Source organism: Miniopterus natalensis, chromosome 1 (assembly GCF_054644295.1).
Source record: "Miniopterus natalensis isolate mMinNat1 chromosome 1, mMinNat1.hap1, whole genome shotgun sequence".
Taxonomy (NCBI): Eukaryota; Metazoa; Chordata; class Mammalia; order Chiroptera; family Miniopteridae; genus Miniopterus; species Miniopterus natalensis.
The window spans coordinates 33,818,849-33,846,524 of NC_142081.1; the positions used below are offsets into that span (position 1 = coordinate 33,818,849).

At 37.2% G+C, this 27,676-nt stretch overlaps 1 protein-coding gene across 5 annotated transcripts in view; it reads right to left on the reverse strand.

The window, feature by feature from the left end:
* Positions 1–5,658: 5,658 nt before the first annotated feature.
* Positions 5,659–27,676, reverse strand: part of KTN1 (kinectin 1) — a 96,144-nt gene continuing 74,126 nt past the window's right edge. For 2 of the 5 annotated variants that reach the window (XM_087820275.1, XM_087820269.1), the window contains 11 exons: positions 24,099–24,188; positions 21,112–21,192; positions 20,006–20,095; positions 19,785–19,877; positions 18,431–18,502; positions 18,094–18,177; positions 17,845–17,928; positions 15,387–15,470; positions 13,748–13,840; positions 12,058–12,178; positions 5,659–6,139 (listed from right to left, as the gene is read on the reverse strand). In XM_087820275.1, the coding sequence (XP_087676401.1) occupies positions 6,135–6,139; positions 12,058–12,178; positions 13,748–13,840; positions 15,387–15,470; positions 17,845–17,928; positions 18,094–18,177; positions 18,431–18,502; positions 19,785–19,877; positions 20,006–20,095; positions 21,112–21,192; positions 24,099–24,188 (897 nt within the window). In that variant the 3' untranslated portion in view covers positions 5,659–6,134. The remainder of the gene's footprint in view (positions 6,140–12,057; positions 12,179–13,747; positions 13,841–15,386; positions 15,471–17,844; positions 17,929–18,093; positions 18,178–18,430; positions 18,503–19,784; positions 19,878–20,005; positions 20,096–21,111; positions 21,193–24,098; positions 24,189–27,676) is intronic. The other 3 variants (XM_087820287.1, XM_087820271.1, XM_087820281.1) reach the window with 2 other exon arrangements.

The window sequence follows — 27,676 nt, forward strand, 5'->3', positions numbered from 1 at the left end:
TGGAACACTCGAAATGTCCCTGTGAGGCTCAGGGACCACCGTGGGAGAGGTGAGCATGGGAGTTTGTAAGACTAGATAAGAGGAGCTCGGGGAGCACCGTGTGCAGACAAATCTGACTCCCTCTTACAGGCAGTCCTCCCTCTTGATTGAACCTGGACCCAACTGCCCTATTTCCCTCAAGGCTGAGGGATGAACAGAAAAGGGGGGACTTTGACCGAGGGAAAGGCTTCCTCTCCGATGGTCTTCAGGCTAATGGCTCCAGCTATAGACATGCTAATTAACTAGAGGAATTCTGCTTTAGGCTTGAGCAGCCACTTTGTCATGGAGGAGGTAGAGCTCGGATCAGCAGGGGTCAACCAGGAACAAAGGGGCTTAGAAATGTGCTTCACATTGGACCCTTTTTGGTACCTGGCTGTCTACAGTCCCCACTCACCCTCCCTTCCCTTGACATATAAAATGCCTGAATTTTGAGCTTTCTTAAGATGGATTTGAGAATTAGTTCTCCCACCTTCTCCAGCTAGGCCTTCCCCATCAATAAACCTTCCCTTACTCCAAAACTAATGTATTGAATAATGGCCTTTCTTTTGAAGCACGGGGCACATGAAGTTTGTACCAGTGACAATTTTAGTAATCAAAGTAATTTTAAAATTTTGTATGCATCAAATCCAGAAATGCTCTAATTTGAAAATGAAATAAAACTCAGAAGGGTATATTAAGCTATTGTTGATAAGTTAGCTTCTTTATATCTGGGAAAGTTAAAAGATAATTGTTTTGACTGTAAATAAAATACTGGCCTTAAAATAATGCTGATTTTTTAAAAAAAATTAAATTTACAGAAAAGAAGTTGGCAAAATGTAACAAAATAAATCCAAAAAAAGTAAAAAGAATAAAAATGACAAAAACATAAGCAAATTAAACATGAAGATACAACAAAAAAGTGCTGAGTTGCCCAGTATATTAAAAACTTTTGGGAAAAAACACACTAGATCAGTAGCTCTCAGATTATTGGTCTCAGAACTCCTTTCACTTTTTTTTAATTGAAGTACCATCGACATACAATATTATATTAGTTTCGGGTGTACAACATAGGATTTGACATTTATATACTTTATGAAATGATCGTCCTAAGTCTAGCACTAATCTGTCACCATTCAAAGTTATTACAGTATTAACGACTATATTCCCTATGCTGCACATTGCATCCTTGTGACTTATTTTATAACTTGAAGTTTGTACCTCTTAGTAATCTTCACCTATTTCACCCATCCTCCCACCCCCTCCCCTCTGGCAATCACCAGACTGAGTCTGTATGTTTGTCTTCTAGAATCCAAATGAGTAAAATCATACGGTATTTGTCTTTCTCTAACTTATTTTCATTAGCATAACACCATCCAGGTCCATCCATGTTGTTACAAATGGCAAGATTTCATTCTTTTTTATGGTTAATATTCTCTTGTATATCCTTTACACTTTTCTTAAACTGATTTTAGAGAGGGAGAGGGAGAGAAACATCAATGTGAGAGACATGAATCGCTTGCCTCCCATACGTCCCTGAACCGGGGATCAAACCCACAACCCAGGTATGTGTTCTGACCAGGAATCGAACCCCACTACCATTCGGTGTGTGGGATGATGCTCCAACCAACTGAGCCACACTGGCCAGGACTCCCTTATACTTTTAAAAGCTTTTGGCTTCATTATTTCTATCAATAGTCAATGTACTAGAAACTAAAACCAAGAAAAAATTTATATGTTCATTTCTTAATTTATTTTCAAATACCAACGGAATGAACGTTTTTGTGAAATATAACAGTTTTCCAAATAAATTAACCAAAAAGATATAGTGAGAAGATTGGCATTGCTTTCCATGTTTGCAAAGTTCTTTAATATCTGGCTTAATAGAAAACGGTTTCTGCATTCCATCTGTTGCGGTAAGTTGTTTTGGTTGAAGTATATGAAGAAAAGCTGGCCTTGCAGATGGGTCATTGGAAAAGAGAGGAGTAGCTATTTCAGATATTGTGGATATTCTTTGAGATTTCACCAAAACTCAACAAGTGGCAATTTCTTAAAGATAAACTGCAATGTGGAATCCGAATCCCTATCAATGAACTTTTTGCACTGTGGTACATTAAAATTCATGAGTTTACAACTTGCTCTTTGAATGGATCTTTTACCCATGCCGGATTCTATAACTGTGCGCATTGAAATACTTGTTCACGGCGTTATCCAGATCTTCCAAATGTTAACACATTTCATTATACATACCCCAAAATAACTTTCATTAATATCACTTCCGATCTAATCAGAAAAGACATGCTTAAGTGAATCTGATATTGTCTTTACTGCAAGTAAATAGTGAAAATACAATAACTACTGACAGTTTGGAACCACTGTTGTGATTATTGTTGAAGCACCAGTGATTTTATCCACATTGCTTTAGCACCATCAGGGAAAAAGGCAAATAATAGTATTGTGAGAGTAGTTTTGACATTGCTGACTCCTGTAACGGGGTCTTGGGGATGCTCAGGGCTGCAGACCATACTTTGAGAACCACTGAGGTTGACAATCCCTTGGGAAGTACAATCAGGAGAAAATGAGAAGACATGCTAACATCTGGAACCAATGAAGGTAAAGAGAACTATACAGTAATTTCTTAAATTATAAGACTACCCATATATAATTATGTGACTATATATATATATATATATATATGAGTCTTAGTAAGTGAATCGAGCCAGAAAGCTTAAATTGGAAATTGGAATCTTGGTTCCTCTTAGTAGCAGTGAAACCTTGAACAACTTAATCACCCTCCCTGTCCCTCAGTTCCCTTAGCTATAAAGTGGAGATGATGCTAAAAACACTCCAAATAAATTCTGGTGAGGATTAAATTAATGTAAGTACTTAAAAATGTCTGGCATGTGACAAGTTGTGTGATATGTTAGCTGTCTTACAGAATTCTGCCAATTCATATGAAATGGCCTGATTGAAAATGAAAACGTATGACAAAAACATGTGACAAAAGATGAGTCAAGAAGAAACAGAAACACCTATCAGCCAGCTGGTAGAACAGCCTGGACTTGGTCTCTTGTCCCCATCGTGGTCTTCAACCACACTCTGCAGCACCGCCCTTGACTTGGGTTAATATGAACCCAGCCCAGCCCAGCTTACTAACCCATCTCCCACCTCGAGTCTGCTCTTCAGCTCCTCCTTTGCCCTCTTCAGGGGAGCAGGTCAATGAAGCAGGTCAAGGGACAACTCTTTACTCAACTGAGGGCACAACTACAGCCCTTTCCTGGTGGCCACTTCTTTTCCTATACATTCCATTAAGGAAGACCCCATGAGCAGCAGGTGCCCATATGCAGTCTGTCCTGGGATGCAAGACACATGGAAAATCTGGCCCCGGCTCAAATTATGGGTAATCCAGCTGCCCACTGGTGCCCATACTACCTCCTCTTGCTGCTGGGTGACCACCTGCGGGCCGCTCCAGCCTCATGCTTTAGCCCTATCCCCGGCCTGCAGGAAGCTGACTAGCCCTGCCCCACCAAACAAGGTCATAGCCCGTTTCCTAGGCATCCCCACTCCTCCCGTTCAGCTCTCTCCAATCTGTTCTGGGGGAGCAGCTAGTCTGCCCCCAACTACACTGGCCATTCTCTCCTCCCTTTATGTTCTCCCCAATCTGAGAAATTTTCTTAGGGCTTCCTGCCTCAACTGGCTGCAATGGTGGCAAGGGGGGCCACTGGAGACCAAGGACACATGGCTCCCTCTTGGTTTTGATGCTCCCTTTCTCTCCCAGTGAACCATTTACATACACTGGAGAAAGGTGGGCAGTTGGAAATGATGAGAAGAGTAGGCTAGTGTGGCCTTTCATCATTCAGGGCAACTAAGAGGCTGGGGATACTTAATCTAGAGGGGAACGGGCTGTGCGAGGTCTTGGCATATCTGAGGAATAACCAAATGGGATCAAGATAAGCTTTTGCTATTTGATTCTGCAGTAAGGAAGTAGGACAAATAGATGCAAGTAACAGGAACAGACTTTTAATATTTAATCACCATGAACAATTATGACTGTCCCTAACTGGAACAGGCAATGTTGCGAACTTCCTACCACTTGAGAGGCAAAAAGATGAGTACGTATTTGGCTGGGATGTTGAGGAAGGGGACACAAATAAGACACTGGACTGAGTCCTCCAAGTCTCTTGCAATTATTTTATTTTTAAAAAATTCCAACATAGAGGGAGGTTGAAAAATAATACGATTATACAATTCTTCTTAGGAACAAAGCTCTGAAGGGAGAGAAGAGTAGTAAGGAAAGGTAAAATAGAAAATAGGATTTCTGTTTTGTTTGTTTTTCAGGTGGCAAAGACATAAGAATCTTTACAGGCAATGTGAAGGAAAGAGAGAGAGAAGATGCTGATACAGCATTTGGCCTTCAGATCAATTTCCCAATGGTTCACTGGAAGCAGCCAGGGCAGGCCTGGGGAAGCCCAAATCCCCAGGCAGACATCCCTGGCCATGTGCAGCCTCTTCACTTTATCTCTATATACCTTAGAAATACTATTAGATACGTATGCTGTGAGGTGAAAAGGTTGGGAGGCAGCACTCTAGATAATCCTCAAGCTATAAAAATAAATTTCACCCATTCATTTAAATATTTTAGCACAATTAAGTATTAGGCACTTTCTCAGGGCTGGAGATAAAGCAAAGAACAAAGGAGATAATTCCTGCCCTTGTGGAGTTTACTCTCTGGTGGGGGGCTGGAGAATGACCAAGTATATACTGAAAGATTATAAATATTATAGACAAAAACAGGTAGGGGGACAGGGAGGCAGGGGGATACCGGGTGACCAAGAAAGACCTGATAAGAAAGGTGACTTTAAACATCTCAAGATGGTGAGGGAGCAAGTCAAGACTAATCTCCAAGAAAAGAACGTTTTACGCAGAGAGAACAGAAGCTGGAAAGGCCTCGTGGTAAAAGCATGACTGAAACAGCAGGGAGGCCAGGCACTTTAAAGCTTCAACACTCAATGGCACAGATATTTGCCAGTGATTTTTTTAGCATCTGAAGGGCTCAGTTTTTCATCCAATTTTTTTTTAAAGAAGAAAAGTTTCAACAACAACAACAAAAGATAGTACATGGCCCTGGTCGGGTGGTTCAGCTGGTTGGAGCCTCCTCCAGTACACCGAAGGGTTTCGGGTTCAGTCCCCAGTCCGGGTGCGTTTGGGAGGCAACTGATTGATGTTTCTCTCACACATCAATGTTTCTCTCTTTCCCCCCCCCTAAAAATCAATAAAAATATATCCTCAGGTGAGGATTTAAAAAAAAAAAAAGATAACACATGTACTGTAACACAGTGCCTGGCAAGTAGGCAACTAAAAAGTTAATTTTTATTACTTAAAAAAATAGTAATAGTAAAAATAAAGTAGAGCTCCTCAACCCTAAATATTTGCCTTGTTCTTTCTGTAGCCCACAGCTCTTCTGGACAATTATGTTACACAGAACCACAGAGAAGACCCAGAGTTCCTGCAGATATTACATTATTGTGTAACAACAATACCTATCTCATCTTGTCTGAAGGTTGAAATTACAAATTGTGTTCTAAATTATGGTGGTCTGTAGTGCTAATAAAATCTGTTAAAGCTCAATGAAATTAGAACAAGTCTGAATAATAAGCATCCCTTTATTTGCTGACGCCATTACAAAAACCGATTACATTAGCAACAAAAAGTGTTTTCTTGAGTTGAAGTCAGAGGCAGTTACTCCCCAAAATGTTAAGTAAAACAGTGCACATCAGTATTAAAATGTTAAATTTTACATTGTCTTTACCACTTTTGATCTTCTGAACAATTTTATTGAGCAAAATAAGACAAAAGATTACATGTTTATTATATCTTCAGGAATGTAAAGGTCTAATTATTCAAACAGTTTTTATTATAAAACTAAACTCTGAAGGTGTCTACAGAGTTGGCTTTTTTTCTCTCTTTAAATCAGTAGTCTAATAAGGATTAGAAAAGACAAAATTCTGTTCAGTGTTTCTGACAAAGTAGAAAGGGTGAAAACATAAATAAGGCTTTAATTTGGCAAAATATAATACAACGCCTCCTGTTATCCTTGAATGAACAGTTTCCCAATTACTTCACTCTGTAAAAGATCAGAAATAAGTAAATTCATTTTAAAAACAAGAAACAAAAGGCAATCAGAAACATCTGTCAAGCACCGGAAGTACACAGTCCATTTGCTCTAGCACGGTCCTTTCAACTAGGATCAAAGCACTTAATATTAATGGTAATCCAAAACAAGGAAAAAAAATCTCAGAATTCAGAAGCTTTTGCATGGATTTTAAAATATGTGAGCCAAAACCTCAGACCAAACTGAGAATAATGTAAGGATGTTAAAATTCTATTAAAAACATTTTAAGAGAACAACACTAAGAATCCATTTTTATTAGGTCTACTCAAGAGAACTGTAAAGCTATTAAGGTGAGTGAGGAGCATGGAAGAGAGAGGCTGAAATCTACAACTCCCCACCCATGACAGAGATTTCTGAGGTCATATGAAGCTGTCCAAGTCAGATAAAATGACTAAAGATACTAAACCTCAAAAGACTTTACCATATGCAGCATGTGAATTTTGACTGGATTTTGGTTTGGGGAAAATAAAAGATATTTTGGGTATAACTGAGGGAAGTTAAATATGGGTTTAATACTGGATGCTATTACAGAACTACTGTTTTATTTCTGGGGATGTGATATTGATACTGTGGATTTGTAAAGGAATGTCTTTGTTCTTAGGAGATGCATACTGAAGTGTTTAGGGATAAAATGTCAATATACCTGAAAATTACTTTCAAATGGTTTTGAAATCAACAAAACATATACAAACACAGGGAGAGATCAAGTAGTTGAGGTGTGTAAATGTACTATTCATTCAACCCTTCTTTGTGTGAAATTTTTCAAAGTAAAATGTTGAGGGGAAAAAGCAGCAATTAGGAAGTTAAAAAGCAAAGTTATCAATGGCTATCATGTTCTCTAAAACAAGATTAACGGCTGATCAGAAAGTCTACAACAAACTATGGGATGCTATGTAAACATATTACAGAAAATGAAAACCTGATCCATACAATACTTAAGTGTAAAGTGTAGAAGTGAAAGCTAGTTTTTATCTGGAACGTTAACTCTGTACTTCAACAGCACTACGAAAGAATTTTTTCTTTCAGAACAAGAGAGATTCTTTTAGCATCATAAAAGAATCTATTTGTCAATGGGAGTAGGGAGAGTACATACATACAAAACACACACACAAGACTTCACCTCAATTTTTTCTGAGTAACACTGAGAGCCTCGCCAATTCGCTATTAATAAACCAAATACATACCAACTTTAGGCAAGAGTCAGAATTGATGAAGAAACACTAAGACGCTGGTAACAAAGGATTAGACCGAATGAGGAGAAAAAGAAGTGATAACAGGTATCTCTACAGTGCCTGAGTGAGGGAGAGCAAAAGCACTGACTGAGCGCAGGCCCTGGGCCCAGACCACCTTGATTTCAATCCCAGCTCACCCCGTTACCAGCTGTGTGACCTTCGGCAAGTTAAAGAACCAATTTTGAGTCTGTTGTAAAATGGTAATTAAGTTAACAATACTGAGCCACCTACCTACCTACTGTGCTGGGTTGTTGTGAAGATTAAATGAATGACCAAGACTGCATGTTAGTCACACTTAGAGGCATACTCATGAAGTGTCAGCTATTAAAATTATTATCCTCCCTCCACAGGATTCCACAATCTGGTTTCAAGGTAAGGGAACCTGAGTGTTACGGTCTGAGAGTTTGTGTCCATCTAAATCACAGGTTGAGATTCTAACCCCCATGTAAATGGTATTTGGAAGTGGGGCCTTTGGAAGACTCCACTGTCATGAATGGGATCAGTGCCCATGTGAACAGGACCCCAGGGACCTCCCATTCTGCCATGTGAAGACACAATGGGAAGATGGTCATCTTTAAAGCAGGAAGCAGGTTTCACCAGATACTGAATTTGCTGGCACCTAGACCTTGGACTCCCCAGCCTCCAGAACTGTGAGAAATAAATTACTATTTAAGCCACCCAATCTATGGGACTTTTGTTACAGTGGTCAAAGCAGATCAAAACACTGGGGTGATGAAGTTTTATGATATGGGCAGGTACACATAGAACACTAAGAAGGCAGGCAAATATGAAAATAAGGAAAAGTAGATATCTGGGAACAAAAAAAGTATACTATAAAATACTAGTGGTTGCCAGTCCAAAGCTACAAGCATTGATCTTAATTTTTAAAAAACGGGGATGACACCCTTCTTTTTGGGGGTGGGAAATAGGAGATGCATAGGAAGACTTCCAAAAAAAAAAAAAGGTTTTACAAATTAAGGGTATAAGATAAATACTCCTACCCCTAGAGAAATTCTAAGTACTGTGTGTTAGGATTTAGAAAACTAAATTACTGCATATCACCTCTGTCATTTTTGTCTTTTAAAAATAGCTTTTCCCTTACTGATACTGTATAGCATTATCTTAAACAATTCATATGCAAGTCTCTTGCTATCAAATATTTACTGATTAAAACTACATTCTGATGATTTAAAAATTTATATCTACAATTTAATCATCCAGTAGTCGTTTTTAAAAAGTTCACAAGCCCGGCTAGGCGTGGCTCAGCGGTTGAGCATCGACCTAGGATCCAGGAGATCGTGGTTCGATTCCTGGTCAGGGCACATGCCTGGGTTGCGGGCTTGATCCCGTCAGGGGCCATGCAGGAGGCAGCCAATCAATGGCTCTCTCATCATTGATGTTTCTATCTCTCTCCTCTCCCTCTACCTTCCTCTCTCTCTGAAATCAATGAAGATATATTTAAAAAATAATAATAATAAAAAAATAAAAGTTCACAAAAGGGATACTATATTTAGCAAATATGATGGCGGAAATTAAAAACCTGAGAGTCACACAAACATTTAATGAAGAGCTGTGAGGCTCAAGCCGGCTTGCGCAATGCTTAGAACGCTGGCCTGTGAACTGAAGGGTCCCAGGTTCGATTCCAGCCAAGGGCATATGCCTCGGTTGCAGGCTTGATCCCTGGTTAGGGCTTGTGCGGGTGACAATCAATCAATGTGTCTCTCTCACATCAATATTTCTCTTTCTCCCCCTTCTACTCTCTGAAAAGCAATGGAAAAAATATTCTCAGGTGAGGATTAAAAAAAAAAAAAAAGCTGCGGGAACCAAGGGATCCTTAAAGAGGAGTTACCTTTGTCAGTCCTGGGTAGAACGTAGGGAAGGAGGTTCTCAAGTGCCTGGTGGGCCCCCAACTTCAACTTCATAAAACCCATCCTATCCTTCATGATTACTACTCATGCTCCACCACTCTTCCACTTTCCAGATGTGGGCTTATGCTCATCAACTGACAAAAGAATGCTGAGTTATCACTCACGGGGGCTGCCTGCCAAGCAGTTCAGTTTTAGCTGTGTTGCTAGAGTATATATATTTATTTAACAAGTTACTACAATTTTATAAATCAGGATGAAAAAATTTTGAAAAATGAAAGTGTTATTACCAATGATCAGTATGTGTCAAATTTAACATGATTAAGGAAAATGTGGAAAAGGGAAAGTCAAAGATGGTTCACAAGACTTAGTAGGAGCAACCCATGTGCTTGGGAAAAAAATAAAATATAAAAGAACACCTTTGAGATGCGGGAGAGATACTACTGATGAGGTCTAAAGACAAGGGTAATAGCTAGCTGATCTCATAATTTTTTAAGCTCTCAGAAATGAGCCCTTCCCTTATAATGCAAAGGCCTATGACTGACTTCAGCATATTTAGCATATTTCATAACTATTTGCAGTATCTTACATGCAAAAGAAGGGCCTGTATTAGATCTAGCAATTAGGAAATCACTAATGACCTCAGCAAAAAAAAAAGTTTCATTGGAAAGGCAAGGAGAAGCCATTCTAAAGTAGACAAACAAGTTAGTATCAAGAAGTAGATGTTATGAGAATAGTTTCTTATTTTAAGAATCTCTGTTAAACAGTGAAGTAAAAAAAGAAAAAAAGGGGGGGCAGTAACCTAAAAGAAGTGCATGGTTAAAATAAGACATCTGAGCATGTTTTCAAGATGAACAGAAGGAGCACGTGGAGAGGAAGAGAGTGGGGGGAACCCAGGGGAAGGCTTTCCCTGTGAAGCAGGAAGCAAGGTCCTTCCTTATGTGGGGAAGGTGATGTGGCAGAAGTGTAACCCTAGGCAACTGAGAGGTCAGCTTGCTCAGGCTAAGACTTCGGTATAATTATTTTTGCTGACAGGTAAAGAGCTGGGTTTATTTGGAAAATCTTTTGTTGTTAATCCTCACCTCAGAATATCGTTTCCATTGCTTTTCGGGGGGAGGAGGGAGAGAAACATCGATGTGATCTCACATCGACTGGTTGCCTCCTGCACACCCCCCGACCAGTAATCGAACCCAGGACCCTTAGGTGTGCAGGCTGACGCTCTAACCACTCAACCACACTGGCCAGGGCTGGAAAGTCTTCCTAAAGGTAAATGACCTAAAATAGCATTTTAAAGGAGAACATATGATAAGGCAGGGCAGAGGATAATCATTCTATAAATGTGAGTCAGGCCTTGGTCGGGTGGCTCAATTGGTTGGAGCATTACCCCATACACGAAAAGAATGTGGGTTTGATTCCCGGTCAGGGCCCATGCCCAGGTTGCACGTTCGATCCCTGGTGGGGTATGTATGGGAAGGCAACCAATAGATGTTTCTGTCTCATGTTAATGTCTCTCTGTCTCTCTCTCTCTCCCTTTCCCTCTCTCTAAAAGCAATAAGCAGGTCCTTGGGTGAGTATTTTTTTTAAAAAGAGATGAGCCAGCATGCCCCTGTAATAAAAATGGTGGTCCATTCCAGCTTTTCCAGAACACCTGACTTACCCTGAGGCCCCATATAGACTTAAGAGTCTTAAGTATAGGTTCTGAAAGGGACAATTCAGTGATAAGTTGCCCCTTGGTGTTGCACAGGCCACACCACTGATCTCCAGGATACCACGATTATTTTAGAATAGCTTTGGAAGAAGAGTATCTGAAGTACTCAGTGCATACTAGAATATCCTAATTACCCAAGGCAGTATGACTTAAGCCATTCTTAAAACAGGTAAAACCCAGGAATCAACCAACCAATTAAGCTTATTCACCAGCTGAAACACAGGTCATTTTTTAAATATATATGTTTTAAATTTATCTTTAATTATAGTTGATGTACAGTATTATATTAGTTTCAGGTATACAACAGTTATTCAACCTTTATATACCTTACAAAGCAATCACCACAGTAAGTCTAACAACCATCTGTCACCACACACAGTTGTTATATGACCAACCTTATTCTCTAGGCTATACATTACATCCCTGAAAGTCATCTTTAAGTGCCAACAAACCTGAGCTTTCCAAGGTAATGTGGGTAATAAAATTTCTTAACATGGTTTGGTTAGTAATGGGTTTATTTATCTTCTATTAAGACCGTCACTTCAGAAATTTTAAAAATCAATTTGTTTAGCTATAAGCAAGTAAGCAAACAAAAAACCCAGCATCCAATTTAAAGAAATTGTGATGACCTGATTTTCAGTTCAGAATATTAACTTAGTAAAAACATTACAGTCACTTCATTTTACCAAGTCATTTTAAAAAAAAATTGCACAGATAACTTTACCAGAACTTAGATCAGGATAAACTAAAGAAGGAGTTGCAGACACTATGGCAATGAGCAAAACCTAGGTAAACAAGTTACAACACTGTCTGTTTTGTGCAGAGGTCAAAGGGTTTTTTTCCCTCCCTCCAAGCTATAAGACCAAAATATGTACAAAATGGAAATAAAACTCCAAAAAAGTTAGAGCTGTCACCTGGAGGTTCTGAAAGAGATAAAGAGGAAATACTTCCACCAGGGCAATAATAGCTCCTGTATTTATGATAAACACACACTACACATGTATTCACATAGAGACACTACGTCAATTACCCAGAGATAAACAGTAATACTTCAGTTATTCTTACCTACTACTGGGCAGTGTTCTTTCTCCTTTGTGAGCTGTTGGTTTACTGCCTGAAGCAACTGTTGTAACTGTGCTACAGTCTGAATTAGACTTACAGACACTGTCTCCTTCTCAGAAGACTCCTTAAAAAAGGACGGAAGTAGTGAAAAACTCCAAATATAAGAAAAGGGCATTTGCAACCAAAAACAAAATTTTTGCTTTAAATACAACATGGAAAAATCTGGAAAATGGCATGAAAATCAACAATAAAAACCACATAGAGAAAGTGTGTTTGCTATGTAGTGATATAAATTAGTTTACACCAAAAAAAGCTGTCATAAATGATGTCACTGGGCCACAAAGGGAAAAACCTAGAATCTATGAATATCAGATATGAATTTATTTCTCAGCTCAGAAAAAAAAAATTGCAGGGCACCAAAGAAAAGGACATTCATAACAATAAAAATAACAGTAAACATATATTAAGCTCTTCCTGAGTGCTAAGCACTGTTGTGTTACCAACTATTTTAAGTGTTTTATACAGTATCTCATTTATTCCTTTCAACAATCCTACAATATAGGTACTATTCTAAATACCTTTTACAAATGGTGCAACTAAACCACAGAGAGGCTAAGGAATTTTCCTGAAGTCTCATAACTACTAAGTAGCAGGACCAAGAATCTGACACAGACAGTCTAAGAGTCTATACTCTTAAGCAGTATACCACAATACCTCCCAACACAAACCTTAAAATTAACATAGTATCTCACTGAGCTAAAGTGAAAACAAACATTAATAAAAACATTACATTTCAGAGATAGGATATCAGTTAAGAAAGCAGCGTAACTGATGGGAGCACATTACACAAAGGCTTTTTCTTTTTATCCTCACCTGAGGATATGTGTCTTAAGTTGATTTTAGAGAGAGGAAGGGGGAGGGGAGGGGAGGGGAGGGGAGGGGAGGGGAGGGGAGGGGAGGGGAGGGGAGGGGAGGGGAGGGGAGGGGAGGGGAGGGGAGGGGAGGGGAGGGGAGGGGAGGGGAGGGGAGGAGAGGAGAGGAGAGGAGAGGAGAGGAGAGGAGAGGAGAGGAGAGGGGAGGGGAGGGGAGGGGAGGGGAGGGGAGGGGAGGGGAGGGGAGGGGAGGGGAGGGGAGGGGAGGGGAGGGGAGGGGAGGGGAGGGGAGGGGAGGGGAGGGGAGGGGAGGGGAGGGGAGGGGAGGGGAGAGGAGAGGAGAGGAGAGGAGAGGAGAGGAGAGGAGAGGAGAGGAGAGGAGAGGAGAGGAGAGGAGAGGAGAGGAGAGGAGAGGAGAGGAGAGGAGAGGAGAGGAGAGGAGAGAGGAGAGGAGAGGAGAGGGGAGGGGAGGGGAGGGGAGGGGAGGGGAGGGGAGAGGGGAGGGGAGGGGAGGGGAGAGGAGAGGAGAGGAGAGGAGAGGAGAGGAGAGGAGAGGAGAGGAGAGGAGAAGAAACTTCTATCATTTGCCTCTAGTGTATGGGCCCTGACTGGGGATGGAACCCACAACTTGGGTATGTGCCCTGACTGAGAATCAAACCTGCAACCTTTTGGTGTAAGGGAAAACGGTCTAACCAACTAAGCCACCTGGCCAGGACTACAAAAACATTTTTTAAGCCATAGATGGATCTTGTACATGTTTTATTCTTCACATAATTTATAGGCAATTAGCCAAGAGATCTAAAGTTAAAGAAAATGCATACCGTTTCTGGGGAAACATCACTATTCTCAATAACAGTAGTGTCTCCAGCAGCTTTTACTATTTTTGACTGGATAAGGTCCAGTGACTGTTGAGCCTGTAAGGAAAGCAATATGGTAGCTTCCACATACTACATCTGATAAACATATACAAGAAAAAAAATGAGTGATTTTCTCACATCTTTTGTACAAGAATAAAGCTCTTCTAAAAAAACAATGTAAAGCCAACCTATTCAGTTTTTTTCTCCAAAATGAAAACAGCTTCCTCCCCAACCAGATCATAAAAACACATGGCTCACTGTTTTAAAAGGTTCAAACAATACAGTTGATATTTAGGTTAACATTAGTCTAGGTCAGGGGTCAGCCAAGTCTGGCCAAAGCCTATTATTGTTCAGCTCACAAGCTAAGAATGGCATTCACATTTTTAAAAGGTTATATTAAACAAATAAACAAAGAACAGTATGTGAGAGAAATCATACGTGGCCCATAAATCCTAAAATAGTTTGTGGTTTTGCTGACCCTTGGGCTAGATCTCTCTTGTATCCATACAAGGGCAACTAGTAAATTGGCACACACACAAAAATTATATAAATGGTCTTTAACATACATGCTGTTTTATATTTGCTTGTTTTACTTTCTTCCTTCCAATAAATATTTATTGCATTTCCAATGAAGTGTTACACAGTCTTTCTATATAGATATGAGGCACACCACTGTCACCTACTATTGCCCTTGTAGCCATCATAAATAACATGGAATATCCAATATCTTTAAGTGCCTGTTTAATATCCTTAAAGTACATTATGAGACACTAAATTGGTAGGCTAAAACTGCAGGTATTATATATTTAATCCAAGTCAAAAATTAAAATCACGTATCAAAGTAAATTAGACTGCTGAGCCTTGAAAATGTATCATGTACCTAAGTTTTGAGCTCCAAAACATACTTAAGTTCACATACACCAAAATAATCTGAAGCAATCCTGGATTCCTAAACTTTTGCATAAGATCATACAGGATCAACAAAAACATTTCTTTCAACTTTTGAAAAAGTGATGTATTTGCTTTGATAATGACTAAATGTCCCTTGAACACAATCATAGCTCTAAAGCAGCTTTGATAATAGGCACATGTGAATTACACTTTGAAAAATATCTCAAAATTACAAATAACTTGTCAACCTAATGCAGAGAATAAAAGAAGTAATCCTAGAAGCTGCCTATTTATATGAGATTAAGAAAAATTTATTTCTACGAAAAAATAAATGAAAGGAACAAACTTCTGAAACATCAGAGGTCTATATACATCATTTAGATCCATGAAGTTAAACAACTACATAAGCTAATCTCCCCAAAAATATATGGATGTAAACAAATTTTTAAAAAATAACTTCAAATAAATTTAAAGTTCATTCTATACTTTATAAAGCAATTAATCACACAAATGTGATGAAATGATGAAGCAAATTAAGGATGGAAAAACAAGCTTAAAAGTTTAGTTTCAAAAACTGTGTAACAAATAGTTTAAATTTATAAACAAATTGATATAATAATGTAAAAAATAAATGCAGAATTAGCATTATTTTTGCTTAAGATTCACAACATTGCATGATGCTATAACATCTTCTGGACAAGCAGTGTCTTACCTTATGCAAGTCACCAGCTACCTTCTGTCTTTCATTTTGTTCAGTTTTAAGTTTTGTGCGTGTTTCATTTAACTGTGTTTTTACCTGTAAAAACAAAGGAACACCATAATTAACTTTATTTTCATCCTTCTTTGATTATGCTTAGACTTCTAGGACTGAAGAATGAATGAGAAAGAACAGTATATCTAACAGTTGTTGCGCACAATGATTAGCCAATATGCTGCACCGGATGTATAGGAAAGCTAAGCAGTGGAGGCTCCCACCTGTAAAGCTAAAAGTAAGAAAAACTATAGAAACAAACTAGAGTTTAGAGTAGAAAACTGCTTAAAACCATCAAATTCTAGTCAAGTGTGTTTAAGAAGTATTACTATTCACTATTCTTAAAGTAGTTCATTCATATTTAAATTATTCCAAATTAAAAGGCAATTAGTTGGAAATTTTACTAGTTTCTAAAGACTATTACAGTTAAGAAAAGTCAATTGTGTCATATTTTAAAGACACTGGAGAGATTACAAATCCAGTAAAATGAAAACTTCAAAACTGTAAATGCTGCTCATCCTGTAAGAGGCCACTGAAGAGGTCAGGGTAAGACCACGATGGCCTGATACCAACAAGTCAAGTCTTAAGACATACTTCTCAATAACCAACTTGTCAAAGCAGTAGTAAAGCTCTATAAAAGTCTAGTGCCAATATAGAATGCCTCCAGTCTTGATAACTGTTCTGATTAAATATGAATAAGGGAAATGGACTACACTGACAAAAAAAATAACTTTCTTATTTAAACTCACCAAGGTAACTGACTTAGCCTCCCACCCATAGGCATGACATTCCAAACAGGTCTAGAGACCCAAAAGGGGGAAATACAAGATGCTGACCTTTGAAACTGGAGGGAAAATTAGTGGGGGACACTAATTTGGAAATTTTATTTTTAGAACTCTGTTTAAATACCTAATGTCTTCAGTTTTTGCTCCTTTACTTAGCTCTGATTTAATACACCAGAGAGGTTATTCCTTTGACACAATGTATGTATAGGCAAACCAAATTATTTTAATTTATCTTAAAATGTGGCAACAGTTTTCCTGAGCAAACAAACAGAAAAACTAAAATTAAGATTACAAATTCAATGCAAAAAAACCCCATTCAAAATGGCCTCTTGAAAGAAGCTGAGGAGCAAAAAATACAAAGAAAGCATCAGACTGAATAAAGACCATAATTACGTTTGATGCCACTGTTGGAGCCAGCCACCAAGCACCAAAGTTAAAAGCAGTATCTCCAACTGGAATTTGGAGAAATTTTCTAAAAACACGTTATAGAGTAAGGTTAAAGCTGTGTCATAACACAGTCCTGATCTGTACAATGTATACTGAACATATGTATAAAACTAGTCTTATTTGCAGTGGGAACGATCCAATTAAGGTAAAATGAAGGTAAATAAAAATTTTATTTAAGAAATAAAGAGGTTATTGGGGGGGTGTGTGGGTGTGTGTGCGCGCGCGCGCGCGCGTGCGTAGGGGCTCTATGTGTACATTCCATAGAGCCCTGTTCTTAAAACTGATTCCCATAAATTACTACCATAACACAGAAGACCAACCACAAATGAATGAATTAAGAAGTTTTCTTTGGTGCATATAGCAGTACTAATAAGAAAATTCCAGGATTAACTTGAGGTAAGGAGAAAACTTTCTGTAATCTTCCTAGAGTTTATTCAGGTACTTTAAAAAAATCTAATCACATGTTACAAAATTTTTAAGTCACAGAAAGACATAACAATTGTTTTTAAAACATACTACAAGATAGTCATATTTATCTAACAACTAAGCCTGTGACAATCAGTACAAATTTCCAGAAATTTAAGAATGGAGTACTCTATGTCTTTATAGACATTTAGCTAACTTTAGTTAAATCTTTAAGTCTATGACTTTATGATTACTATGCCCTAAATGATATGTTGATAAAGAATTTCACAAGCTTTTTGTTATTTATAATCTATAGAAAGACCAGTTAAAGTAAGAAGCTGGATTGGATTATTGCCCTTGAATAAAGAACTCTGATGCATCCTCAACCTTTAAAACTCTCCCTCCAAGTTAAAAAATAAGAGGTCTAGTTAATTATGGTAACTGAAAAGAAAATCTTCACAACTCAGTCTTTATCAGCTTGTTTCATTTCTTTATTCATAATGCTGTTCAAGAAGTTAGGTTTTATAAAACACAGAAAATTTTTCTGAGAAAGAGTTGCAAGCCAAACATGCCATTGTTAGGAGCTAAGAAAAGAAGGATCATCTTAGGAATCAAGAAAAGAAAAATCATCTTAGGAGTCATCAGAATATGAAGATTATCTTAAACTTACAAAAATGCCAAGCTAAAGATGTTAGCAAGGAGAAGTTTGGATGGTTTCTCCACGTGTCAACACAAGTGTTTTCAGAGCCTACTTGATACCCAGTGGAGAACAAGCTTCTTACCAAATTTAGCTCTTCATTCTGTCTTACTGCTTCAGAATATGAATCATCAAGTTTTTTCTGCAATTCAGTCAACAGATCTTTCAGCTGCAATGAAGTTTAGAGTTTAAGATTGATCTCCTTATGGTAGCCCATGTTATGTATGCTACTTGGATGCTCTGCCACAAACAACTTATATTGAATTATTTTTATCACTGTTATAAACTTAATTTAAATTGAGAAGCAAGGTTGAAAAAATTCTACTATAAGTACCTCTCTGACTTCTGTGACATAGGTAGATCGTTCAATTTCTGCCTTCTCTAGTTCCATTTCCAAATTCTCTCGTTCTCTTCTCAGCTAGCAATGCAACAAAGAAGGAAAAGTTAACAAACACATTAAAGATTTCCTTTCATGATGCTTCCCCACAACAGAGAGTTATGGCACTTACGAATATAAAATTACTGTATTATCATCTCAAAAACTACAAAGATATTCTTAAATGCATAACTGCATCAGTGCATTAAAGAAGTCTTAAAACATAGATCTTAAGAAAACCCTTAATGCTAAAAATGAGTCTGTAGGTTACAAGTCAAACAGTGAAATATCATACATTTTCAATATCTTTATTTTCTCTTCTTAATCGCTCTAGCTCTTGTTCCAAAGATATGAATGACAACTGCATCTGAAATGAGAAACAATTATTTAGCCAAGTAAACCACCAAGGATATAGAGGTTTCTATCCTCTAGAATTTTAATCCATTAGACACTTCAGAGGTCTTGAAATGCATCTCATTTAAAGCCATACTGAATTTTAAAAGACCTTAAAAATGAGAGCATCAACCTGATTTAAACTGCAGTCAAAATCCACCCCATTTGTATGCCATTATATTAGTCCTTGCTAGAAGTGCTTAAATTTTTAAACATTTAACTGATAACTGGCGGTATTTAGTCCCCAAATGCATTAACATAGAATATCATCAGCATCCCTAAATTCTGCACAGGTTGGCTCAGGAAAACAAGCGAGCAATAGATGGCCCTCTTTACTACACCCAAGTAAAAGGAAGAAAAATTAAGACTACAAAAAACATTCAGGTTCATAAAGAAAAAAAAGACTTAACTTTTTCTTGAATACTGTATCATGAGTAACAATACATTTTAAAAGTCATTTTGAGCCCCGGTTTGGCTCAGTGGTTAGAGTGTTGGCCTGCAGACTGAAAAGTTCCAATTTCGATTCCAGCCAAAGGCATGCACCTTGGTTGCATGCTAGATCCTAGCCCCGGTTGGGGTACATGCAGGAGGCAACCAATCGACATCAATGTTTCTCCCCACCCCCCATTCTCTCTCTGAAAAGCAACGGGCCCGGCTGGGTGTGGCTCAGCGGTTGAGTGTCGACCTAGGATCCAGGCGATCAAGGTTTGATTCCCGGTCAGGGCACATGCCCAGGTTGTGGGCTCTATCCCCAGTCCGAGGCATGCAGGAGGCAGCTGATCAATGACTCTCTCATCACTGATGTTTCTCTCTCTCTCCCTCTCCTTTCTTCTCTCTGAAATCAATAAAGATATATTTTTTTTTAAAAAAGAAAGAAAAAATATAAAAGCAACAGAAAAAATATCCTCAGGTAAGGATTAAAAAAAAAAATTAAAGTCATTTTGAACTCCAAATTCTTTATCTCTTGTAATCACACAGTAGCTCTGTAACTTCCAAAACACTTTCCATTCTTTACCATTATCCTTTAGTTGTACTCTAAACCAGTGATTCTTAATCTTGGGTGGGAATCATAATCACTTGAGGGACTTTTTAAAACACAGACTGCCAGCCCCACAAAATTTCAGATGCAGTAAGTCTTGGGTGAGACCCAAGAATGCATTTGTAACAAGTTCCCAGGTGCTGCTGCTGCTGCTGCTAGTCCAGGGCCCACACTTTGAGAATCACTGCTCTAAGCGCTTCCTTTTTAAATACAATACCTGTTTAATAGTCTTTTGTGATTCATCAACCTTAACTTTCCATTTATTTTCTTCTTGCTCCACACTTCTCTGTAGCTTCTGGAGAATACCTTCCTATGGACAAAAGTACAGTTTGTTTTGAAAAATTCATGTTCTAATGTTAAAAAACTGTTTAAGCCACTAAGGAATAAGTTAATGATTTTTAAATGAAACCAAAATGTAGATTAAAAATCATTTCCTACTGTTTCTGCAAGGACGGATTTATATTTTTCACACTCTAGCTGTAACAATGTGTGCATTTCATCAGCTTCTTTCAACTTGTGCTCTAGAACCTGCAAAGAATGACATACAAAAAAATTCTCTAGTTTTACCAGAAAGCTTTGTGCTTCAAACTTGTTTCGGTACTTACTGGTATATTATGACAAATGGTTTCTGTTTTATAATGAAACACTACATTTCAACCTTCTTAAGGAGCTATAAAAAAGTGCAATCAGCCTGGCCAGGCATGGCTCAGCTGTTAGTATTGACCCAGGATCCAGGAGATGGTGGTTAGATTCCTGGTCAGGGCACATGCCCAGGTTGCAGGCTCCATCCCCAGTCGGGGGCATGCAGGAGGCAGCCAATCAATGACAACTCTCTCATCATTGATGTTTCTATCTCTCTCTTCCCCTCTCCCTTGTCTCTCTGAAATCAATAAAGATTTTTATTTTTTTTAAAGTGCAATGACATATTTGGTCATTTGGTTTTTGCTAATAAAACTCTCCGAGTCTACTTAATATAAAATATAGCACACACAATTTTATAATAAATAGACTTGACATTCTTTAGCAGGATGGAAAACCAAAGCCAAGCCAATCCACATGTAAAATCATAATACCTATGCTACATACATAGGAAAGGGGATTTTAATCATGCCGCCTTGACATACAAAGAAAAGTTAATCTCCAAATTTCAGTAGTCAAGGATAAAAACACATCTAGGTTCTAAACACTTCTAATGATGTATTCGGGGATACTTTAGCAAACCAGTCAGTTTCTACCTACCTACCCCAACTGAGCTTTACTTTTTAAACTCAGACTAGAAAGAGTAAGAGGAAAATATTCAGTTTTAGAAATGAATTGTACAGAGTTAAAGAAATGGAAAACATTAACTTTGTATACAAATTAAATGAAAGGAAGACATGCAGCATTTTCACCAAAATTTACACAAAATGAAATTACCTTATGCTTTCTCAAAAAATCATCAGTCTACACATAATACATCTATTATCTTTCCCAAGCTCATAAAGACAAATTCTGATTTACTTCTTTTTTGGTTAAAATATAGATATGTCACTTCTTAAACTAACCTTAACCTCCTCTGAACCAGAAGTTCCAGTCACACATTCTTTTGCCTTCTTTTCAAATCCATGCAACCATTCACTATAACTCTGTGGAGCAGAAAAGTAAAAATAACAATTTCCAAAAAATCTAAATAAATAGGTAAAAATTTTTAAATAACTAAATTAGATGGTTATAAATGAAAACTACAGAGACAAACACCAACCCTCTGGAAATTTCGAAGAAGAATATAATGCATAAGTTGTATATAACCGCCCTGGCCAGGTGGCTCAGTTAATTGGAGCATCACTGAGTACACCAAAACGTTGCGGGTTCGCTTCCTGGTAGGGCCGCATAATCAATCAATGTTTCTCTCTCACATTGATGTTTCTCTCCTCCCCCTTCCTCTCTCTCTAAAAATATAAAAAAATATATCCTTGAGGATTAAAAAAAAATTGTACATAACCAAGCTTTGAAAATAAACACTAAAAATATACCTATGGGCGCGTGCTCTCCCTTCCAGGGAGCATGCCCACATCTTTCCCTTCCTCCTTCCCTGACAGGCATGCATCACTGAAACTCTAAGGGACCCCACAAGGCTTGCAACCAGAGAGCAATGGACAGCAGCAGCTCATCCCAGGCTAAGGCCCCTGGCCCTGTCAAAGCCCCCTTTTCTCTGACTTCTCAGTGAGTCAAAGAAGCCCAGCCTGGGCTCATTTCCCTGCCTAGTCTCCCTCCTGTTGCTTCTTCTATCCTAAGCCCTTCTTTGTTTTACTGTCAACAGCTCTAAAAAATGTTCTCTAAAAAAATTATATATATACACGCACACATATATACATACACACACACACCCCTATGTACTGCCATCAAAATTAGATCTTATCTACCCAGACCAAGGATATCTGCAACTGTATTATGGACTTATAGGTAGAAGATCTGGGCTCACATCCAGCCTTTTTTAATTACTAGTGCCAGAACTAACAGATTCAATCTTTAAAACACAGACTATCTAGAATGAGTAACTTTTCAAAACATTTTTTTCAAGTAAACCATTTTTCAAAAACTACATATTCTGAGTTCATAAACTGAAAGTTTAACTGAAGACACTCTATTCAGAGGATTATAAGTTCTCTGAAAGTGCTCCTAGGATTCTGAAAATATTTCAAAATAAGTATGTATTATATGAAGGGCTTTTAAAATCATAATAAGAATACATAAACATTTACTTGTTTAAACCAACAAAAACTATTTGTGCTGATGTGAACATAAGCATATATTATAGTTTTAGTCATTATTCTAAATTGTAGAACAAATTATTCTACTTTTATGCTTCTTTTCTAAATTTTATACTTTGATAAAGTATTTATTTGTTAGATACTTTAAATCAACTTTCCTCGCAGTCCTCTAACTCTTAATTTTATCTAAGAAAAAAAGAACACAAATGAAATTTCTATTAACTGCTGTAATTTAAAGCTTCATGTACATGACTGAATTAGGATTCTCTATACTCTATCAAATGAGAATAAAAAATGGGGGGAAAAATTGGATGCTGAGATTACCCTATAGTACAATGAAATAGTACAATACCACCACTGCACCTTAGTCAAAAAAGCCTCTCCTTTTAAAAAAAAAAAATTACATTCTCACATAATAAATTTGAAACAAGACTAAATGGATACTATTTAAATCCTACTTAGCTTCAAATACTGGGATTCAATATAAATAAAAATCAGCTGAAAAACTAACTTAGTTGTTTCAAGTTTGCAATCCTCCCTCTAGGTCATCACATGTTGACCCTTATTTGGGTCCCGACTAAAACGAACTACAATAAGTAGTTATTATTTCATTAAAATAGACAATTGATATGACAACTAGAGAAATGTATTGCCTAGATATATAAAACTAAGGTTTTTTTTTAAAATGTAATAGTTTTAACTTAAGGAATCCTTATCTTTTAGACATATGTATACTGAAGTATTTATGAGATGCTCTGATGTTCGATTTCCTTCAAAATAATCTAGGAAGTGCAGGGTAGGAGGTAAAACAAGATGGTATGTATTGCTGATTCGTGCCATGTATTAATAATTGTTGAAGCGCAATACTGGGTATATCAGGTTCCTTATGCTATTCTCTCTACTTTGAAGTAGGCATACAATTTCTACATTAAAATAAATAAAAAGACCTACACTAACATTTTAGGAAACTACATGCATTCACTGGCTTTCTCTGCCCTCAAATGTCCATCGAATTCTCTGAATCAAAGCAACTTTCCTCTCCCACTTAAAACACATACAACCTCAAGTAAAGAAAGCTGTACTATATTATCTTCAAGACCTTAACAGATGACCAAAATCTTGAGTTTTGAAATGAAAAGAACTTGGTTCATAGTATTAAATAAATTTAATTTAAAAATAAAATGTTGCCCCAGCCAGCATGGCTCAGTGGCAGTGCTGAGAGTCAACCTATGAATCAGGAGGTCATGGTTCAATTCCCAGCTGGGACACATGCCTGCGTTTCGGGCTCCATCCCCAGTAGGGGGGCATGCAGGAGACAGCAATCAATGACTCTCTCGTTATTAATGTTTCTATTTCTCTCCCTCCCCCTTCCTCTCTCTCTGAAATTAATAAAAACATATTTTTTAAATGATAAAGTGTTCCTAAAACTAAGAAGCAATCACTTAAAATTAAGTTCTATTTTGAATAAAGCCATTAAGAACATTATTGGCTGATTAACCATTAAGAAATCATTCCCAGATATGATGTTTATGATCTTCTAAATAATAAATCTATTTAAATTTTATAGGATACAACAAAAGTATAGCTAAATAAACAGAAATGAGTTTTGAATCAAGTAATTAATTGATCTTCACTACTCAAAAGCACTCTAGATGAGAAATAGAGAATATGGAATTGGTGCCCTATTGAAACCAAGTGCAGAATGCAAATGCTGCTTATTCACAACTTTGTTGAATAGTGATAAAGACATCATGTTTTAAAAAATAATAAATTGATCTTACCAAATCAGAAGGAACAGACACCTTTGGAAATAATTTTCTGAGAACTTCTTTAGCTTCTAACTCAACAGCTTCCACATGTTGTTGTCTTTCCTAAAGCAGAAGTTCAAATCAAACTTACAAAGTTTATAGAATTAAAAATTTTTTAAAGCTATGGTCTTTTAAGCTCTAAAAGAGAAAAAAGTCAAAGTATTTTTAAAAATTCATCAAGACGGACAAATGTCAAAATTTTCCCATTTTAAAATGTCAAAATACTTCATAAAAAACTGCAAAATCTCTAAAGCATCCTAAATAACAAATAATGTCTTATATTAATCTAGGCAATATCTGACAATATGGACATTTTCCTTGCCATTAGAAATCAAGTGATTTGCCCCTCCAGGAGCACTTCCAAAAACAAGCAAGTAAAACCCAAAAAACAAAATATACTTCCTGCAGCTAAAACTGCATATATAAAAAACAAAAAAAACCCCTTTCCATAGCTGAAACAAACTGCATGCAAAAAGTATGCATCTGGGCGACATTGAGGCTTACTGGCTAGCAAATGTCTACAAAAATGCATCACCGATGGACTATAATGCCAGGGGATTAAAATGCCAAATTCATATTTCCAGCTTCAAGATCAGGTGAAAATATTTATTCTAAACAAAGCAAAAAAAAAAAAAAAAAAATCAAAATTTGATGGGTGGTACATATGGGAAAAAGAGAAGGAGAAAAAACTGATGTCATATTACTTCACCAATGCAAGCATCAAGAAGACTAATTCTGACACTTGTGTATGGGCTCTGTCAACTATAAATTTAAAGTTAAGTGTTACAAATGCATGTCTAAATTTGGTGAATTTAAATCCAAGTCTAATGTATATCAATTAACTCAAAAGCATGGTTTGTCAAAATTAGGGTAATGGCTTCATCACATACCAAATAAGAACCTAATAATAAAACTATCTCTACAAGATAAAAAAATGAGAGCTATAAAATGCACATCTAAGCCAAGCCAAGAAAATCATCTCAAAACACTTGTGAAGTTCAGCGGGTGACAGGGATACAAGCAAGTTAGCAATATCTCAATTCTATTTCCCCCATCACCACTTAAATGTGATCTTACGAATCTATTACAGATTTAAGATGCACACACTTCAATTTAAGAAAATCTAGCCCAACCGGGTGTGGCTCAGTGGTTGAGCGTCTACCTAGAATCCAGGTGATCGGAGTTCGATTCCTGGTCAGGGCACATGCCCGGGTTGCAGGCTCGATCTCCCCAGTCAGGGGCGTGCAGGAGGCAGCCGATCAATGACTCTCTCATCATTGATGTTTCTATCTCTCTCTCTTCTCTCCCTCTCCTTTCCTCTCTCTGAAATCAATAAAGATATATTTAAAAAAAGAAAATCTAATAACATAAAAATCTAAAGTCACACAATAAGAAGTTTAGAGATTAATCATATTCTCCATACACAAAAAGCTATTTATTTTATTTAGGATTAATGGCAGGATTTTAAAAATCAATGTTTTAATGGAGTATTTTAAATAATTCAATAAAATTGATTATTTTTCAGGAATACATGCATCTAACTGCATAAAATAAGTTATATGCATTCAAGGAAAATGTTTACCAATTCAGAGACAATTAAGAGGTCATTTTTACCATCTGGCCACAGAAATGGCAGAGCAATCTCTAAAGAAAATCACTTAGGAAAAGATACACTGTGGAACAGAACCTGTTTTGAAAACTTCTCAAGGAAAAAAGGATCTAAAGAAAATAAGGGTCTAACTTTTAACCAAGAGACACAAAGATGAGAAGTTACTTTTAGTCTATACTGACAATTTTAGCTAAAAAGTTTTCACTGGACAAAGTAGTTTGGTTGTGGATACAATTTCCACTCCTCTGTAATACCTGGAAAATATCCAATAATTGAAAATTGCATCATTATAATTTCCTTACTATGTTTATCTAAGTGTAATATTTATAAAGTATCTTTCATGTGAACCTAACATTTATAATAGCTCCTCAAGAATATATACTCCTTACAGCACAACTTGTAGTCCCGGGTCAATCAGTATCACTTTACACCTATGCTATTTGAGGACTACATTCTATTAAAATACAGAAAGATTGTAAATTCTATTCTCTATGGATTATTAGCTATGCAAGGAGCCATGCACTTGGTAGTGAGTTTGGAAATGTGGATAAATTCTTATACTCATCACTAAGCACATGATGAAACATGGACAAACTCTGTCTTTTGGAATCATAACATGCCAGAATATCTATGACAGGTAGCATATAACTTACTGCAGGATTATTAAGAGATTAGTACTTTGGAGATACCCAGTCTCATTACCAAAACAAAAGCTAAAAGGTAGCTCTTGACAGTGAAAAATGAAGTTATAAAAACAACCAGAAACTATGCCAGCACCCCCACTGATGACAAAACTGGCTGCAACCACTCACAATGAAACACTGTCCTACCTGGCCTAGATTTTTCTATTCCCTGTCCTAGATTTCTCTGGTCCCAATATCTGCCAGCAGTCTCAAGTTTAGGTTTTAGTGAAAATTAGGGCGAGGTGGGTAAGTATACAAGTAAATTTCCATTACAGTAAAGGAACTATAACTACAAACACACACGTGATTTAAAAATCTGTAAAAACTCTACGAAAAAAAGTTCTTCAAATGTCGTTAAGACTTACATTTAAAATTCAAGATTATCTTGGCATACAAAATACTTATATAATGCTGAACTGAATCATATAATTAATGAGCTTTATTAACCCATCTGTAAAATTCAATATTCCTGTTCCACATTTATTCTTGGTAGGAATTTTCAAAATGCCTGACTGAACTGGGACACCCATTTCTCTCAATCTTTAAAAACAACTTCTTATTTATAATTCACTAGAAATCTTCAAACCCATGGAACAACTTGAACTCAGGAAGAATATCCTTTATCACATTGAAAACAGGGAAAGAGATATAGGGTGTACCCAAAAGTGTATACACACACTTTGAATAATTATAAAGGCAGTGTTTATTAAAATAATTCCATTTTCAAAATTGAGCTATCAGCTGTTAAAATGTGTACACATCTTGGGGGGACACCCTGTATGTTTCAGGAGTACTGTACATCCTCTACACTCTGGAGCATGTACAGTACTCCTGAGTACTATACATTTCTCTGAGCAAGAGAATTATCCCTTACATTAATATTCCATACTAAACATAACACATGTATCCTTACTGTCCAGCCACTTCAAAACCTAAAGTTTAATTTTAATTCCACCTTTTGTAAGGAACCATCCCCAATAATATACCAATAAGTGATCCTTTCCCTGCACTTAAGACTTTAATTATTTTTCACCTTGTCTTAGTTATCTTGGTGTGCTCAAAGAACCTACTGTGCATTGTAGGTACATCCTAGGTATTCAAATGTGTTTGTTAATTCAGTTAGATTTTTTTGACTCAGTTTTCATCGAAGTTTTCTTAACCAACCCAAGACGTGCACACTGTCTGTCTCACAAGAGCTTACATGGGAGGCATAGGTCTCCTGAGACTCTTCAGCTTAAAGCAATAATCACCAAAGCTCA